This window comes from Dermacentor albipictus, chromosome 1 (genome assembly GCF_038994185.2).
Source record: "Dermacentor albipictus isolate Rhodes 1998 colony chromosome 1, USDA_Dalb.pri_finalv2, whole genome shotgun sequence".
Classification (NCBI taxonomy): Eukaryota; Metazoa; Arthropoda; class Arachnida; order Ixodida; family Ixodidae; genus Dermacentor; species Dermacentor albipictus.
Window position 1 is genome coordinate 339,447,171 of NC_091821.1, and position 20,009 is coordinate 339,467,179.

The 20,009-nt window shown below is 46.3% G+C and overlaps 1 protein-coding gene across 4 annotated transcripts in view; it reads left to right on the forward strand.

The window, feature by feature from the left end:
- Nucleotides 1-20,009, forward strand: part of LOC135903822 (aquaporin-9-like) — a 61,154-nt gene that overhangs the window by 12,685 nt on the left and 28,460 nt on the right. For all 4 annotated transcript variants that reach the window (XR_011511335.1, XM_065434264.1, XM_065434350.1 and 1 more), the window contains exons 2-3: nucleotides 13,826-13,952; nucleotides 15,674-15,808. Coding sequence is in view for 3 of the 4 variants with exons in the window: in XM_065434264.1 (XP_065290336.1) it covers nucleotides 13,826-13,952; nucleotides 15,674-15,808 (262 nt within the window). In the remaining variant the exon portion in view is untranslated. The remainder of the gene's footprint in view (nucleotides 1-13,825; nucleotides 13,953-15,673; nucleotides 15,809-20,009) is intronic.

A 20,009-nucleotide genomic window follows, 5' to 3' on the forward strand; every position in this document is an offset into this window, starting at 1 on the left:
AACACATCGTCACACCGCTGGTGCGATGAAACTTTTGATATTCTAAGAAAACATTGACACCCTTAGTTTCAGGTTAAATTGTGAACGACGAAAACTAAGCTTGCCGCTTTGGAAGCAGGGACGAGGGACCTTGTAAATCGCATAAAGGGTGAAAACAGAACAGAAACGGAACAGAAAACAAAGCCTATAGGCTAGTTTGTAAGAACGCTTCGAACATAATGTGATGTGCCCATTTGATCAGGAACACAATGGTGTAATTGTGTCATTGCGTTCGTTAGACAATGCCCATAAGTAAACACTCTGCGGAGACTATAGAAAAGCCGACGTATATGTTTTTGTTGTTTTTAGGCTAGTGTACTTTGAAAACAGAGTTTTGATCTGTACGTGCTCTCTGCTAAAGAAAGAAAGAAAGAAAGAAAGAACAAACGTTGCTTAAGCTCGCAATCCTCCGTAGGCTGTTCACACGGTAGCGGCAGACGGCGTAACTGTACCAAGCTGGTGTCCTGGTGTAACTGCTGGTGTTCGACGCAAGCCATTTGCATTGTGTTCAATTGAGCTTTACGCAATTCCGCACCAGTGGCCGAATTTTAACACAACAATCATGTAATCATGTAAACAACAATTTGGAAACGCACGCGGTCTGCGTGGGCAGCGAATACGAACACGTGCACGAATACTTTGTTTAGCGCAAAACAACAGACGCAAGAAATACGACCGGGCAGGCCTTGTGTCTGTTGCTTTGCGCTAAACAAAGTATTCATGGATTCGCACCAACTAGCCCGCCAACGCGTTGTACTGAACGAACGCGTGCGACGCGTTCGTCACGTTAACGTCGCGTGCGCCGACCGTAATGTGCCGCGACACTACAGGGGTCGACGGTGTCACGTATACCGTTGTCGCTAAGCCCGTGGATCTGTGTTTTGCGGCCATTTCCCGTGTTCTCTAAGCGCCAGCGCTCCGATTGAGCGGACGAGCGTTTTTCTCTTCCTCCCGCGCAAATGGCCGCGTCAGCCTCCGAACGAACTCGGCGTGGCCCGCCCAAAATAGACCCGCGCTCCCGGCGCCAAGCAACGCGGCGGTACAACTTCTTGATAGCAGACAGCTGCAGGTCCGCAGCCAAGGCACGCACTCCGGACCCCAACCCGCGGCAAGGGGGAACAAACTGTCAAGGTCGCCACGCGCTCTGCGGTGTCACTGCAGGCCAGCAGATAGCGTCGAGGCAGCGGAAGACGCCGCGCAAGCCAGCCCAGCAAAAGCATGTCTATAGTGCGCATTAGCGCACGCCGTGTGAGAGTAAACGAGATTAACTGCAGCAGAACTGATAGTTGGGCGAGTTGGTACGAATTCATAGTAAAATATTCTTGCGCGCACAATCGACAAGGACACAGTGAAGGGGACACACGAGCGCTCGTGTGTCCCCTTCACTGTGTCCTTGTCAATTGTGCGCGCAAGAATATTTTACTATGAGTAAACGAGAGCGGTAGCCGCGCGCGATACGCATTTGTCTCGCGTTACTACGATGGACATCTCAACTCTGCCCGGGCTACTGGGAGGAAAGACAGAAGATGATGAAAAGAGGGCAGAAAGAGTATACGAGATGAAAAATCAAGTTTATAACGTAAACTTGTGTCACGTAAATGCGAATGCGACTTGTATGTTTGTAATTTAAAAATTTATGGGGTTTTACGTGCCAAAACCACTTTCTGATTATGAGGCACGCCGTAGTGGAGGACTCCGGAAATTTCGACCACCTGGGGTTCTTTAACGTGCACCTAAATCTAAGTACACGGGTGTTTTCGCATTTCGCCCCCATCGAAATGCGGCCGCCGGCCGTGGCCGGGATTCGATCCCGCGACCTCGTGCTCAGCAGCCTAACACCATAGCCACTGAGCAACCGCGGCGGGTTTGTATGTTTGTAATACACAGATATGTATTGTATATATATGTTAGTATATATTGTATATGTAGTATGTATTGTATAACGTGTGTTTGTTTAACGTGCATCTAAGCTGTGGTACACGAGCGTTTTGGATGCCGCCCCTATCGGAATGTGGCCGCAGCGGCCGGCAATCGAACCCGTGACGTCGTGCTATAAGCTGCAGTTGGCGCGAGCAAATTTACGAGACTACGTGTACGTGTGCTGCCTGCCCATGTGTAACACTCAGTTTGTCGTGATCGTACCGTCTTCGTCTACTTTGTGCCAATGTTGGAACGCTGGAACCTCCAAAGCAACGCCGATTCGCTTGATTATACCTTAGCAATATAGGCTCCGTTCACCCGCTTCTCAGCAGCGGTTACGTAATCCAGATAAACGCATGAAAATCTCCAACCAGTAAACGTGTTCATGCCAATGGAAGGCGCGTAGGTCATTTGTTATCTTAGTTCAAAACGCTTTCATAGGCGTCTTGTTATCCATCAACGTGGTCTGGACGACTTATCCCCTGCATCTGAAGCGTACCTATGCATATCGCGACCTTCGTTGTATATTGAAGAGTGTCATATTTAACAATCGCATTCTGGTGGTTTCCTTCGCATCGGCGTGGCAATATCGGCGTTTGATCTCACGTGAATTCTGCAACACTGCGGTATCCGGCTGCACTTTAGCGTTCGTGAGTGTACTGTAGGCACTCTCGCACGCACGATGAACGTACATATGCAGGGATCCCTTGTATGTACATATAGGGATTTCAAGTATGGCGCAAAGCACCCACCCGCCGACACGGTCTGCGTAGCAGAGACAGCTCCTCACTAAATAAAGTTGTGACGGCACGACATATTTCTGAGTAACTGTGAAATGTCTATGGCCTCTACTTTTACGAGTATCGTACGCGAAAGCTAACCACAGCCATATCACGGACCATATCACCATATCACGGAGGAAGCGAAATTAGAGGGTCGCGTTAAACATATGTTAACCCGATATGGCAGCGCTTATCTCTAAATGAGGAAGTTCGTATTCCGCAACTGCACAACTGCACCTGTCTTGCATGAGCGTGCATGGTAGCTCGTATACGAACGGGAAACCGGGAACATTACATTCTAGCATTGCCGAGGGGCTCGGCAAGAGCTTCATTTGTGGAACCTGCAGGCGGGCGATGAGTCACGTTATCTTATCGTTCAGAATGTCGTGTCATATTTCTGGCAAATCCAAGCACCTGGTGTCGGAAATGCTTGGTGGTACCTAGGAGGTACCTATATGGCGGCACATGATCAGGCTGGTACAGTGCGCCTGCGGTCTGTGGGACACGATGCGTCAGCAGCTGTCGTAATCCCAGCTGCTGTGCCGTCGGCACAGCTGCGCCGTCCCTGTGAACGGAGCACCCCGTTCTGGCGCGTATTCTCTCCAAGGTGACCTCGCGTTCGCTCGTGGGTGCATCTCTCGCCAACGAGCCGTTGGCGGGGCTGCCGGTGGATATGTCCGCGAAAAGCGGCTGCGTCGGCACGTGGGGAACAACAACAGGGAGGATGAATGTGACGGCGGGATACTGGGCGCTGGAATCGGAAGCAGCCGACAGCCAGACATGCATGCGACACGCCCGTTCGCTCTTTATAGATCGTTCCGGTTTAGGTCGATGGCGCCTAGGCGCTGACTCCGGTGGCTAGTACTAGAATCGCATCGTTGAGCGATGCGGTATAGGTGAGTTGTTAATGAAAGCTAAACTCGGGGACCGTGTTTTCTAACGGTCTACTTCTTTTTGCACCGTAATCGTCATCCATCGCGCCAAATGGCCGAAAACGGCGGTGCGGCGAAGTCTGCATCACTGACGAAGGGCGTAAAGAACTTAAAAAAAAAAGGAACACGTCGTTACAAAGTACGGCTGCAGAGCCATAGGAGAGCAAACGGTTGAGAGGTTTATGGCTTTGCGGGAAACGTCATACGCTACCGTGGTACGTGGTATACGTAGGCTACAGGCCAATTGTGCATCTTCACCGCTTTGCCACGGTATAGACATGCTGAGAGATCATGTTTTAGCATACCGTCATTGCGTACTGTGCTAAAGCGTAATCTTAAATTAATGATGCACTCATTAATTATATAGAGCATTCCGCATCTTCAGAGCATCAAGTAAGAAATCAAACAACTTTCCCGGCTCCGTACGGTCCCTTCAGGCCCAGCAGTATTAAAACAAACTGCTAATCTCAATGAAACGATAAAACATCGCTAATATACTTTGTCCTAGGCGTGACATGAGCCTAAGCGATGGTTATTTTCACAATTCGCTGCTTGCTGTCAGGAGAAAGAGAAAGTAGCATACGCGAAATCGAATCGAAGCGACCGGTCTCGGTGCTGCCGTGTTGTTGCGCACCCACGGTAACCGGTGGTAACCGCCAGCTGAGCACGACGTCGCCGGATCAAATTACGGCCGCGGCGGCCGCATTCCGATAGGGGACGAAACGCAAAAATGCCCGTGTGCCGTGCATTGGGTGCAGGTTAAAGAACCCCAAGTGGTCAAAATATTTCCGAAGTCTCCCAATACGGCGTGCCTCACAATCAGACCGTGGTTTTTGGCACGTGAAACCCCGGAGTTTAATGTATTCATGCCGCCACGGTGGTCCACGATACGCACCACGCATGCCGCAGAAGGCCTCCCGAATCGCGAGAACGTATCGCGCTAAGCTGAAACCCTGTATTATGACGTGACACGGAATATTTGCTGAAAATGCGCTCCCGAAAACCATCAGCTGACCGCTCGCGAGCAACACCACGCTTGAAAGATGCAATAGAAAGTCCTTGCGGTTTCAACCACGGCATCAAGCGATGAGGACGACAACGCGTACTGTCCCGTGGGTGCAGAGCGGGAGGCGCCTAGCATGGATCGACATATTTCCTTTTTCTTTTTTTCTTTTTTCTTCTCGAAAAGTTGTTTTCAGCGGGAGCTCCGGTGAAGACGTCACAATCAGAGCGCGCGGCTCACTTCGCTTATCTGCGGGTCGGTCGTAACACGTGCTCTATACGCCAGTTGTCATCGGGTTGCAACGCTCCCATTCGAGAATATCAGTTGCGGGCGACAAAACAGCATATGTAGCTCGCTGACGAAGTCCGCACTGCACTTTTTTTTTACTAAGCTTGCATTAAAAAAAAAGATGCACGCATATGGCTCTAAATATGGTGTGTTTTTCACATTCCTGTAATGTCCAAATAGAGTTCTACATCAAGGAAAATGGGAACAAATTGTTCATCTTTATTTCTGACCATGAAGAGTGTATACGTTTGCGCAAAAAAAGAATAATGTTATTTGATTTACTGCTAAATCACTCAATTAATTAATTAACTGTGTGTTGAACTGCTCCTGCAGCTGAAGCTTCTCTCCAACATATTAGAAACGCAACTATGAGCTTTTAGTTAAGTTCCCGCACTTACAACAGCATTTTGAAGCATCGAATTCGGTGTAGCATATGTGATAAGTTGGGCATTACAAGGATAAGTGTGGCATTACCACTGTTGGCACACTCTATAGGCACCATGCATCTACTTGCAAATTGATTAGCGTGTTACTTCACTTTGTATCTTTCATACAGCTCTGAGGTGTAGTATACGGGGTGATCATCCTTAAGCATTAAGGAATCTTCAAGGATTATGTGTTGCAGATAGCATAATTCTAGTCCTTGAGCAGGATTATTCCGAGAGGCTGACATTACTTCAACGAGAAATCCAAACATATATTCAACTAATTCACAAGAAATGCATTAGGTATCTTATGAATTAACTACAGTACAGAACATATTGCAATTTACGAATCGTAGCGGGTGAGTTTGCAAGGCTTATCCACTCGGAATGAGTTTCCAGAATGACGCCAGTTTTTAGGTATGCGCCATTAAACTGACCGTAAAAATGTATTTTATACCACTAGATTTTTTGACAAACAGCTCTTTTACGTATTGAAGCACAGAAGTAACTGGAACGCCATTGTATACGGTCCTGCACTTTGGCAAATAATATCTCAACACTGGTGCCATCATGGAAATTTCATTTCAAGTGGATGCGTCTTGCAAGGTCACCGGTTACAATTCTTAAATTCGAGTATGTGCAGTAACTTAATTATTTAGAAGTTAATTAGTGAAATTCGATAATTATTCGACAATGTATTTTGATTTCTCTTGTTAGTAATGTCCGCCTTTTCGAATAATCCAGGTCAATGATAAGGATGATGCTATCTACCACAGGCGATTTTTAAACATTCCATAAAAATTTGGAGTACGCTTAAGCTTCGCCTTTAAGAGTGGAACGCGATAGAATTCAAAGACCCCTTGCTGCTTTTCATGCTTCCCGGCAACTGCTGCTTATGTAACCGTAACGTTTACCGGAAAACGCCGGCTGCGAACGCTACGAAGGTGAGCTTTCTGCTAGAAACGCGGCCTCTTGCGTGGGTCGATCTCCTGCTATTGTTTCGCACATTTAATGTTTGAGTCTGAGAAGAGTTAATTAAAGGATATGCGCCGTCGACGTTTTTTCATTACATTTGTTTGTAGTTTGCCGTTTTGAAAATTCCGAGGAATAACTTTGTAAAGAATGAAAGACAAGATATGGGCAACTTTGGAGGTAGAGGAGTGGTTGGGTATGCGTATTTCAAAATTTGGTTCGAAATTATTTCCAACGACGTCCAACGCCGACGCGGGACGCCGCCGCCGCCGCCGCCGGCTTTTCCTGGACACAGGCTCATTAACGCTCTCGCGCTAAACCTTAAAAGTGATCACCCTGGTAAGGTGCCGTGTCTTTTTTTTCCTTCTTTTTTAAGCTGTCTGTTCTTTCTAAACCAGCCTGAATCAATTGACTTACGAAGCTTCCGCGCTCAAGGCGGTGAGATGAAGTGTTTGTGCAACTGGAAAGCGCGTTCCTACGACTATGCTTTGCGTATTAACGTTGATCATTTGCAGGCACACATGCGTTCACTTAAACTGGTGGCTACTGCATCTTTTGGTTAAAGTAAGCTGGTGGTTAGAGTGGTAACGTGACCATCTCCATTGCGCATCACTGCCGTTGTCAAAGTGAATATAGAGAGAGTAGATTGACAGAGTGCTTCTTCTTATACACTTATATACCGGTTACGTAAGGTCTATATACTTTATATGTTGCCAAAACTTGTGAAAGGGCCTATTCTCTTTGGTATATTAAAGCCCGCAGACTTCATAGCGGATCGACTGCAATAGTCTATAGACATCACAAATTTTTTGAGGCATTCTATCAAAAGCCTCTGGAGGAACTCAGTGGCATGTTTTCTATAGGCTGCCTAGATAGATAGATTTTTATGTGGGTAAACCCGGCCGGTCACGCTCAAGTCAGAGCTGGTGGGATCCAAATTGATCAAGCTGCTATTAAAAAAAAAAGAAACCGTAAGAGGCACGTGCCTTCACTGTAACGTTATCAATTTAACAGCTCGAATATACAAAACTTTGAATATGAGTCAAATAGTACTTTTTTTTTATTTGATTCGTGTTCGATTCGAGATTTCACTATATCTTCGAAGACGTCGAATATTTATTTTATTCGTATGCTACACAAGAGACAACGACGGTTTTCCCAGTCTACAGGAAGAAGGACCGACGCGAATCGAGACTCGTTGTTGCGAAGGCGATCCAGTCTCTGAACAAACACACAGAGGAGATCACTTATGTACAGTAACTACCAGCCGCTGCCTGAGCATGTCTCGCCCTAAGCAGCCTGCGATTTCGATGTCTCTATTTTGCCAAAGCAATTTATTATTTGACCCATCTCAATATGCTTGGATTCCTTCGAAACAATACGTGATGCTGCAGTATCACGCTTAGCTTATTCAACGAACACGACACTGTATCATGCGTGTGGTATGTGCTGCTGTCTTTTTTTTTTCATTACCGTCATTGTAACCGCGCACCGGAGGTGATCGTACTTTCATTTCTTCCTTATGTACAGGATTATCAGTTGACTTGAAATCCAGTAATTAACTGCACTGCATGTATCAAACAATGTAAACAAGATTTTTGTTTGCCAAGGAAACTCCACAAAATTTTTCATCTCAATTTTTTAAAATCGGGAATATTCTGTGTTCAGTTCGATATTCGACGGTCGTCTTTCTCGAATATTCGTATTTGAATGAGTTTGAAAGTTTAGCCTCGCTAACGTCCCTAGTTATCTGTTTCCATTCCGTAACGGCACCGAGAAACTGGGACAGCCATTTTCGTCCGCTAAGTTTCGGCCACATAATATTACGTATCTGTAGCGCATGCGTGAAGTCTAAGCCGTGCTTATACCGTTAGGATCCATTTGATGTACTCTAACTCAAAAAAAAAAAATTACTTCTTTCCCTTAGTTACGAAGTAGGAACAGTGGCAATAAACTGCAACATTGGGCAGATTTATATGAGGAGGTTGCCGCATGATGTTGTTATGAACCACAATTTTGTTAGTTTTAACGGATGTGTATTAAAGCAAAAGCAAAACGGGTAATGTGCTTTTCACGGCACCTAAAAGCTGTAGAAATGATTAAATGAACAACACTTGCAAGCTTCTGCAGAGCTTGCACATTTCTAGATTCTGTGAACAGATGACAATGTCAGATCGCGTCGTAAATCTAAAAAAAAAAAAAAAAAGATTGTCACAATTTTAAAAACTGTTTCCTTTCACTGGGCACAGCATGCAAGAAAAGCGGACTAGGAGAGAATGGCTAGTGCAATATGAAATGTTTATGGTTTGATTCATTCGATGTATTTTACATTGATACCGTTCATGGAATTTTGATTGATTGGTATAAATCATAATTATGTGTATCTCCTTTCATAACAGTCGGAATTGACTGTACCATGAATGAAATATCACTGCTGCCACAAATGCAACCTGCGTGTGCTATTAAAAAAAAAAAAAACTTCCTGATGGCGGGAGCCGGTATACGTACAAGCGAGAAGCCTTCTGAACTGGCGCAGCAGACGGCCGCTCGTGATTCTACTACGATGCGCCGTTTTTAAAGAAAAAAAACAGAACATTTATTCTTCGAGTTCACTATTCTGCCGCTAGAATTATCACCATCGACTGTTTCCACTCACCTCCGTATACACGGCTATACACACAAGTATACAGGCGCACAACAAAATGGTAACGGTGGTTATGGTAACGGTTATAGCTAACGGTGTGCTAGAACGCTCTTATGCGTACAAGTTATGCGTTCGAAGATTACCCAAACGGTCGCTCAGGAAGACTGGTCAGGCGTTCATGATTTAACTCTTCTGTTTTCATGTAGATATATATATAGCGAGTGTCGTCTTTTCCTGTTTGTCTTCACTGTGTCCGTGTCTGTGCGCTGCTTCACCAGCAAGGTATGATGATCACCAACTAGCCCAACTTTCCACTTTACTGATATATATATATATATATATATATATATATATATATATATATATATATATATATATATATATATATATATATATATATATATATATATATATATATATATATATATATATATATATATATATATATATATATATGTATATGGACGTGTGCTACTGAATACACAGAGAGTTGTTAGAGGGACGGGCACTGTCAGCTCGCGGCAACGCCAAGTGCTACGATACGCAGCTGATGCATCGTTCCACGTGCAAATGAAATGAGCGATGTTGTTTTGACGTCGCGAGACAAACGATAGCAAAGCAGCGCCGTCTCCACAGTGAAATTCTGAACCAATTCAACAGCGGAAGCGTATACACCTACCAAACGATTATAATTTTTTTTTCCGCGCTGTGTTGGGGATATTTCCACTGTAACCGGGAACCCCGCGACTTTCTACGTTCGACCTATCGTTTCCTACTTTTTCTTCCTAAGTCTTTATTTTTTCCTGTTATCGCAACAGTGTATTCATTAGGCTTCATCACCGCCACTGCTTGAATTTGCTTACCCCGGACGCCCGGAGAAAGACTGAAAAATATTCGCTGATCATCGCACGTGCATGCGTGCACAATTCGATACGTCGAAGTTTCGTCCACGTTGACGCATACCTCGGGAGCAGCTGCTGAATTACCTAAGAATGCCAAATTTATGAAAAGCGTGATCGAGGCGGTATTGACGTTAATGAGGCCCGTGCACGTAAGGTATAATTAAGGAAAGAAAAAATTTATAAGGTTATATATCAGCAGTTTGTTTCTTTTCGAGGTATTGGAAGGGAGGAATACAGGGAGACCGTAAAATATAGCGTCTCGTTAGCATAATTCTTTCTGAAAGTAAGAATCAAATGTACTTTAGCCTATGTAAAATACCAGTATACATAACATCCAGCTTTGCGGATTTCTTCAGGAAATTGGATTCTGGTGAATTCCCGTTCTTGCGAAACCCAGAAGGCGACAGTCTCCTCAAAAATATCTGGGATTGTTGGTTGGTATTCATGAGACGATGAACAGTAGACATTTTTTTTTACTTTCAAATAAAATTTAATTTGAAAAGAGTGTGCGTTATGTAAAACACGGCGAACACGTTAAGTAAGTACGTAAGTGCATAACAAGAACGTGTGCTTATGTAAGTTGTACATCGGTGCATTTAGACACAGAAATCGAGGACGTCTTTCTCGAAACTGGTGATAAGCACAGGATTTCAGATAAGTGGATATGACGTCGTAACTTCTCTTGGCGTGCTTTACATAGTTATTTGTGAAATTCGGTTAATTTGCTTACGTCATAACCACGACTTGTTACGCAAGTATATATATCTGTCTGTTCAAGCAATTCACCTAATGTGACGGAATTGCGCTGTATGCCACAGAACATTTCTAAGTAAAAACAGATCACACAACGTATAGGAAGCGTTACAGCCCACAACATCGCGGTTCATTCTCATGACTTCATCATCTCGATAACTGCAAATCACAAAAAGCAGCACGACAGCAACCAGAACTCGTTCGTGCGAGTATTTAATAGAGACAAAAGAAAAACCTACACATATGCTGTGTCGCATGTATGTGTTCTCTGTCCCGTCTGTCATCGTTCGCGCTGTTACAACACACACAAAAAATAATAAAAAGAAATACAAAAAGGCCACTTCGCGTCACACCTGCCGTTGAATTTAGGACCTTGTCGTGCCGTAATGTCCACCAGCGTACGGTTACCAGAGCCTGTTTCCAAACGCGTTTCATAGGAAAGTGAAACTTGCCTGCTTCTGCAAAGTTGTACCGAAAGTTGAAAACAGGAGTCTGAGTCATGTAACTCATTGTGACTCCCGCAGGAGCGACGTCGAATGTGCTGGCGCCCACAGGAACGATGACTTCATCGCAGCTGTAGTTGCTGTCTGCAACACATGTGCGAGTGCAACCGGCAATATACCGCCCGCGACGTTGTCGTCGGAAATGGCCGAGATAACCCAGGATATGCAATAGCCATTGAATCAACACCTCCTGATTAAAAAAAAGAAAGAACAAAACTTGCGCGCATTAAGCATGACGTCAGCGTATAGGCCGAGACCCATGAGCGCGTTTCATCAGGAGGGGCTACCACGCTTAGAAATATTTTTTCTTCCGCTGAACTGGAGGCAATAAATGCGATATCGATGCAAGCATCAGTCAAAGCCGTGGTCTCGCTCGTCCCTTTCTTTCAGAATAAAAGAACGAAGACAAATTGAAGAAGGCGACAGCCATAGGATAGCTTCAACGTGAATGCGTTGGCTTTTCAATATAGATAGCATCAAAGTCACAGCCATGCAGTGCTTCTGCTAAATCTCGAAGGCGCTGGTTGGAGTCGGCGTAATTTAAATGTCGTTGCTCTGGAGCGCTTCGACTTGCCCTCGTAAAGGCTGCAACTCCTGTGTTTCTCCATAGTGTATTGATGGGTGACATTTACCTCACCGGCTTGCTTAAACAAAACAACAATAAAAAAGTTCTCTTTTACGTTAACAGAGAGACGCGTCCTTTTCTGGCCTCACATTCGCACGCAAGAGACCTATTATGCAGTTAACCACTTCTGCGCGACGTCAAGTTATTTGGGGGCCGCCCGCCTCTTAACGGCCCCTAAGTGGCGATAATGGCCGAGCTGACCCGAATGCTCGCGAAGACGGGACGCATCTGCGCGACCCGCAGTTACGAGACTTCCGGCACTCCCAGGCTCCTCCTCTCTCTCCATCTGTCAAATGAAACGTGACCGGGACGCGCCGTTGACTTTAACGTACGATTGGTGCCGGGGCGAACCAATCGTCCTGACCTCGCACGCGTCACACGTAAATGTTGCGGGCCACGTGGACGTCCCCCAGTAACACGGTTCGCTGTCACGGATTAAAAGCAGACGAAAACGTGCCGACCCGCACGTATGCAGAAGGCAAATGAGAGCAGCACTTCCCAGTTATGCGGCGCCGTGAAACAGACGGCAGCAGACGACGATGATCGCTGGCACGGTTAGTGTGTGCGGGTACAGTGTGCGGGTAGACTGTGTGCGGGTACACACACTGTTCATGTGCAAGTAGCAGCACGCACTCGAGTTCAAGCGCCCCCTGCTGTGGCACGAGCGAAGTTGTTTTTTCTTTTCTTTTTAATGATAAGCGCACGGTTTTCAATCAATCAGTCAATCATTCACTCAATCATTCAGCTTGGAAAGAGTAAAGGTGTAACAAAAGAGAACAATAATTCGAGATTAAAGCACTGAAACACTGCAACGTAACGAGGCAAGGAAGGCAACTTGCCCAGCTTTCCAGGAGCTTTCGTGGATCAAAGCCCGCAATTGAAAGGAAGTTCTTAGCAAGAAATATACTTGAAAACAGCTGCCAGGCCCAATCGTCATATTGGACAAGTTCTTAGTGAAAATGACCGGCCAACGACAAACTGCTCTTAAAAAGAAAAAGTTTTATGAGTTTGGCCTCACAGTGTAATGGATTGAACAAAATTCATTCATTCATTCATTCATTCATTCATGAGATTCGTCCCAAAGCTACTGTAATGGGTGACGCCGTTGTGGAAAGTTCCGGAATAATTTCGACCACCAGGGGTTCTGTAACGTGCACCTAAAGTGAAGTACATGAGCGTTTTTTGGATAATCCCTCCATCGAAATACGGCCGCCTCGGCCAGTAGTCAAACGCGCAACCTCGATCTCACCAGCATAACCTCACAGCCACTGAAGCACCGCGATTATTTGGAGAAGAGAGGGTATTGGCCCTAAACTAACACAGTCAGAAGCATTTTCATGTGGGCAACGTGTCGGGTGAGAGCACCACAGTTGCGCCCTGTTCACGATGATGGGCCTGTGTCACATGAGAACTGCGCCATTTTTTCTTTCTTTTTTTTTAACAATGGAAGCAAAAAAGCATGCAACAGCCGAGGGAACGGGAGATGATAGGCGCTGCAGAGAAACCGCGGAAGCTTAGCAGAAATTACAAGTGCATAACACCACTTTCGAGACAGCCAGCCTTAAAGTGCTGCTCCGAAATGCACAGTATTTACGGTTAACACTTTCCCGTGTGAATTAAGTAGCACAGGGGGATTGTAATTGTAACGCTAATTATTACTTCAGCACAATTTGGGGACGGGTAGCTGGAAAATGGCGCTATATATAGTCTTGGGATTTCTCATAGGCAGTCTTCACAACTAGTTGATTTCAGCTACGCAGATAGAACATGCGTCCTAAAGTTTAATTAATTTAATTAGCGAACCTATTTATTATCCGCCAGGACATTGCGATTTATTGTGCAAGTAAGGCCCGGCTCTTCAGGTAAGCCACCTCATCAGGCCCCATTGCGTCATGTGCTCCAGGGGATGAAAAAAAAATTGTTCGTATAATAATAATAATAATAATAATAATAATAATAATAATAATAATAATAATAACATGCAATGTACGTGGTGCTGCAATGTCTCAACCCTCACTGTGTGTGGGGTTGGCGCAGTTAATCGGCGATTCCGTCTTGGCCGTCATCATCGCGGGTGAGAACGAGTCAATCGCCGCTGTCGTGGGACCCCTGGGCTGGGGCGTTGCAATCTACGTGGCCGTCCAGATCGCCGGAGGAGTCACAGGTCGGTGGCCGTTTTGCTTTGTCTGCGCAGCGTCGTCTTCGACGACAGAGTTCTCGCGCGTAACGCCGCAGTTTATTATTATCGCCATCGCTTTTTGTGTCTTCGCATTGTTTTGTGTTGTACACGTCGGTATACCTGTCCAAACTCGTGTCCAAACAAAATCGTCTTTGTTTAATCTCTTTATAACTTGTTTACGGTCCCATAATCCGATATTGTATAGAGCATCGACTTGCTGCGTCAAGTGCGCCAGCACCAAGACTGATATGTTTTTTTTTGCTGGGCCCTAATTGTGAGCAGGATTGTGATGAGAGGTGCATGATGGCAGAAGCATAAGGACGCCAAAGACGGTGGTAGGTTTCCCACAGCTTGCTCCTTTAGTCCCCGCGTCTCGTGGTCCGATGGGAAGTGGCTGAGGGATAAAGAGTCCTTCTCGAATGCTTTACGAGAGCTTGTAAACCTTTTTGGGGCACCCCAGAGCTCTAGCGGGAGAGCTCCTGCGTATAGATGCAGGGTCTCCTAGCTAACTTTAGCCTAGAGCTTAAAAATACACGAACGTCACGTAGCTGGACAGAGCCAAGGCAATGTTGTTTGCCGTCTCTTGGAGATGCTCAATTTATTTATTTATTTATTTATTTATTTATTTATTTATTTATTTATTTATTTATTTATTTATTTATTTATTTCATTCCGCCCAACGCGCATTTAGCGAGCGTAGGGTGCAAGTTGAAGGACCCTGTGTTAAAACCAAGTCTCGCCCCACGACTGCATCGTCTCTCGCAGCCGCTGTGTTGCTGCGGCGCATTAAACTTCAATAAGTCAATTAATCATGCTTTACCTGAGTAACATTTTGTATCACATCGTTTTCCTTCGCATCTTACGTGGCCTGAGTTACGCCGTTACTGCTTCTTGCGCTTGTATGCTTTGTGATTGTATGACATTTATGGGTTTGCTACATGGCTGGTATTCATAATCTCGCATTGTAAGTCAAAAGGTAGGGGGAGGGCGGGCTATTCTGTAAGTGTCCACCTAGTGGCCATGTCCATTTCGTCGGTTGGTGAAGTTCTGATTGGCTGCAACCGAGGCTCTCGTGCCAAGGAGACAGGCGCCCTCAGCCAATCAGCCCTTCATAAGCAGATGAAATGGACGTGTCCACTGGGTCGACACTTACAGAATACCCCCCTCCCCCCACCCCCTCTCAGGACTGACGTTGTCTGAAACGACTGCTGCTGCGCCTAAAGGAGTCAGGGCCCAGCCTCGAGGCTACAACCCCCACCTGTTGTCCTGTCTCAATGGCAATACCTACGTGTATGCATTGTTTAGCGAATAAAGGGAGAGAAAAAAAAATGGCTGTGGCTTAGCTAAGGTTAAGCCCAGGATGCGAAGCATACTAGCCTTTATTTTGACGCGACAGCGTTAAGGAGCTCGTGTCGCAGAAAAGCCGGTGTCGTCGGCGTCGGCTCAGGCGTGCGGCGCTTGCTCAGGCGCACATTTCGTTGTTGCGCCGAACGCTGCGTTGCTCGACGCTCACCGCGTCCGATGCGGGGGGCGACGCCGCGGGTGACGGCGCGAGTTGGAGCCCCGTTTCTGCTCTGTCGTGACGTCACGGTGTCACGTGGTATTGAAGGCGACACCGCCGCGCCTGAGGAGCTGGGTTGAGCTCTCGTAATATGCTTCGCATAAAAAATCGAAGTAATAATACTGACACCACCCTTGCCTTGCAGCACACCTTAACCCTGCCGTAACGCTGGGCCTGGCGTCGGTGCGCAAGTTCCCGATCGCCAAGGTGCCACTCTACTTCGCGGCACAGTACCTGGGCGCCTTCGTCGGCGCGGCTCTCGTCTTCGTCACGTACAAAGGTGGGTGCCTTGTGCACGATGTAGATGTGTAAGCTTATGCCTCCTCGCACCAATAGCGGATCTATGCCAGCCATAATGATTCAACGTCTGTCCCGTCGAAATCTCTGTTCACCTACGCGTTAGGCACCTTTCTCGCCAATGGCTAATATCAGTCGGTCCATCGTAATGTACGTATGGGTTACGTCACCAGATACCGGATCCGATAAGATTCTTTTTTTTTTCATCGGTGTTCATATTGCGTCGGTTGCGTAATATGACCGGCCTGTCACGACGTTGTTTCAATATGAGCATTTAAACCATGCCGATTAAGAAAAACACACACACAAAGAGGGACACCGTGCGAAGTTTATCGAGCGCTTTTAGCCGATTCGCTTCGATACCCGCTATCTGGGCAAATTGCTTGATGTGTTCATGTTGAAACGTTTTGTTTCAATATCCCCACATGAAATCCTAGCGAACGTATTTCTTTCCTTCTTTCCTTTTGATGTCATGAGAAGAAAGCTGCTTTCTCCGCAATTTCATTGCGAAATGCGAAAAACAGCCCGTAGGCTTTCATTATCACTGGCCATTGATGGCACCACTGATTTACCCTTCTCGGCGAAGCCTCCGAGATACCAAGCGCGAGTCCGCGACGACTGCGGAGCAAGATCACGTACAATTCGCTTACGCTCGTTTCTGGCTGCGAGATATGCTGTCGGGGCATAATTGCCTCCTCCTATTAGTGTGGTACCTTCCAAGCGTACTAAGGCACTCGGTTCGAAATGCGTGATCGAGAAAAAAAATAAACATAATCGCTCGGCCTTTATTTAACTGGACATCTCAAATCGGGCGTGATGATTGGCGTGATGACGGGTTGAAAGAGTGCAAGCCCGCGGATTGCATCCGCGTACTGTGGTGGCGCGGACGATGATTATTTGTGCCTCCGGTGTACTGGCACGTAGGTAATCATCCCGCCTACACTCACGCACCCTGTCTCGTCACGACACGACAAGAAAGTGGCCACGCTTATCGGATTACGCGCGCAAATTGACGCGTTCCGAGGAAGAAGCAAGCAAGGTCGGCGGAATGATTTCGAGCGCATCCTTGACACGCTGCCAAGAAGAATGCGGGGGGAAAAAAACGAGAAAGAAAAAGAAAAAACGAAAACACGAAGAACTAGAAGGCTTTTGGTAAGACAGCTCAAAAAAAAAAAAGCAAAGAACAGGCACGTGCAAGATGTTCTCATTATCTTCTCTCTCGAATCCACTCATCTCGTGCCTGCCATAAACTCGTTCATTACGTTATTTTTTTTTTCTTGCGCGTTAATTGGTCCATCTTGGAAAGGTGCAACGGGAGGCCACGTCCACGTTCGACGCTTGCGGCAGGTGTTATTACACGCTTAGCCGCTCGCGACACCGAGCTCGTTTGTTTTGGCTTCCTCAGCAGCGCGCCCGGAGGCCTGTCTACCCGACCGCCTCGGGAGCAGTTTTAGAGACGAGGGCGCTGCCCAGCTCCATGCAGGGAGCAACCGTCCACGCTGTATGTTTGTAAACAAAGGGGACGTGCATACGCAGAGCGTCAGCAAGAAGAGCGCTCGAAATAATCTAGCACTGCGCTTTCTCTTCGTTGTTAGCCTCTTCAATCAATAGTTCTCGGGAAAAAATTCCTTGGGATGGACGAACAGGAAATTTGTCAACAGAATCGAATAGCGCCGGTAGCGAATCGAATATTCAATACCTTTCGCACACGGCAAGTCTTTCACCTTGCGGAAGCCGGCAAGGTGGAGGAAAGTACACGTTCCGGAAAAAAAAAATGCCAGACCAGGACAGATTTTTCTTCAACTGCGAGGCTCTCTTTTCTTTCTTTTTTTTTTCTGAGAAACCCGTGTACGGGCTTCCTTTGTGTATATCTTCGTGCTACAATTCAAATGGATGGCAACTTTTCCCTCCCATGTGCGTCTCCTACAGTTTTCAAATGACTTGCAGCCATTCCATTCACATAAAACGATGTTTGGATGGTATCATATTCACAACGTTAGCAAACTTACGTCAATACGTTCCATAATGCGTTACTTAATAAGAGAACAAATGTAGCATTAGGAACACGTAGGTTGCTCGCGTACTAAGCACCTTTAGGTGAGTGTGAATAATAGCGGTTTATGCGGTATTCACATGATGGACCAATACTATGCCACTCAATACTATGCCACTCGCAAGTACGAAGCAGATAAGCCGTTGGCGGCACCACGTCGTGCTTATTCGGGGAGTTTGGTGCGTCGTGGGAATACCGCTTTAGCCGAAAAAGGTCTGGCTGCGATGTATGGCGTGCTGCACTATACGCGGCTTCTTGTGTTTTACGTACACTGTTATAACCGCCGGGACTAAATTCATCGCATTTATATACATCAATTCTTGTGTTTGATTGCGCGCAGTTGACGCTTTAAAATACTCGAAAGCTCTTTGGGAACAGCGACTATTCGATTCGAAGATCGAATCAAATTGAACAATGTTATATTCGTGATTCGAAAGGTTCGGCTATTCGGACAATGCTACAAAACTTTAAGAATAGAAAAAAAGAAAGCTTGAACCGAAGCGTGTATCTTCTCTTTAAAACAAAAGAAGAGAGCGAGAAAGTCACTCTTCTAAAGTTTGTCGAAAATATTTAAGGAATCGCCGGCGCACCTTCGTAAACGTGACAGATCAGCAGTTTGTTTACATATGCTAACTCTACAGATGTGGGAGACGGCGCGAAGAGGTAGCCGCCGTGGCCACGGTTTATTTAGGCCGGCCAGCAAAGGAGCCGCGTGATCTTTGGAGCGGCCGATACCACGACCGCTCAGGTTGAGCGCGCCAGCGTGTTATATTCTCGCGCCACACTCACGTGAGCCGTCTTCTTGTTCATCGACTCTGGAGGCGATAGTCGCGCCGCTACAATACATACTCGGTAAAAAAAAGAGAAAAGTATTCTCACAGCAGCTTCCCATGGTGCATTGCGTTCGGACAGCGTCCGCTCGGGGCTCTACATAAGTGTTTACATACATGACACGATGTTAGACGCACTTTATGCAACATGCGCTTTTTCTTATTCCTCCGCATGGCATACATCTAACGAATGCAAACACCTTCCCATCGACATTGTAACTACAGACACTTTTCCCGGCTATTCCGTTGGCGCCGCCATGTTTGATCACGTGGTGGCGTGTCCATTGCTTGCCTCAGCTGCCTCCGTTGCCTCCGTGTTTACAATGAATGGACATGACGCTCCGTTGCGGTTCAGCAAACTTTGTTTCAGTGGATATCGTAGGGAGTGACTGGGTGGACGACACGAAGCCTTGGTCACAGCTTCAGGGGACATGTAAGCGCTTTCGGAGCTTGTTACGTCTTGTGCAAATGGTGCGAGCAGCATATACGATGCTTTTAGTGCTTGTATCTGATGCCGGAATAGAAATGGAATCCTAGTTGTCCAAACTTTCCGCTTCTTAATTAAGTCAGGATCTCTTGTCCTTCGTTCTTTATTTGCCATATCACTTTGCAGCAGTGGCTTGTCATGTTTATGACTCGGTAACGTTCCCCGGTGTGGTCACTATCTGACTGCTTATTTTCGGCCTAATTGCTTGCTGGTGTGCTGAGTTCCAGTAAAATTGGCCTTGCCGCACAAAATGCTTGGAACGTGGATGTTCTGTACTTTGTAATAACTTGTAGCAAGGAGGAATTATCGCTAGTCGCTCGCTTACTACTGTGAACCGAAACAAAACGTTCAGCTTCGAACATTCGTGTGCTGTTGGTGTAGTCTGTTACCCATACTTCGGCGCATTGATTCAAGAGTGCGCCCATTCATATATTATTGATACGTGGGCGACAGCGTGGGCGTAAATTTGAGTGTGGGTTGAGGCAGAGGTGCGTAGATGATGTGCGAGAAGTTTAATTAGTATTCCAGGAAGCGGCGCTGCTCCCTTTATGACTCTGTAACAAGCGGTATACTCACTCTTGCCGTTGCTCCAAAGTGGAGGTTAGCGACACAACGTGGGCGGATGATTGATCTTTTCTTTATCCTCGAAGAAAGCCGTGCATTGCGAAGGGCAGGCAACAAAGGCAGTCCTTGTGTGGCAGAAGTCGATGAATTTGGACAGACAGGTTCATTCCGTTCCTTAATATGCAAGTCACTATTTTTGCAGCCAACTGCTGACGGCTATTTCATCTACAGTCTCACATTTTGGAGGAGC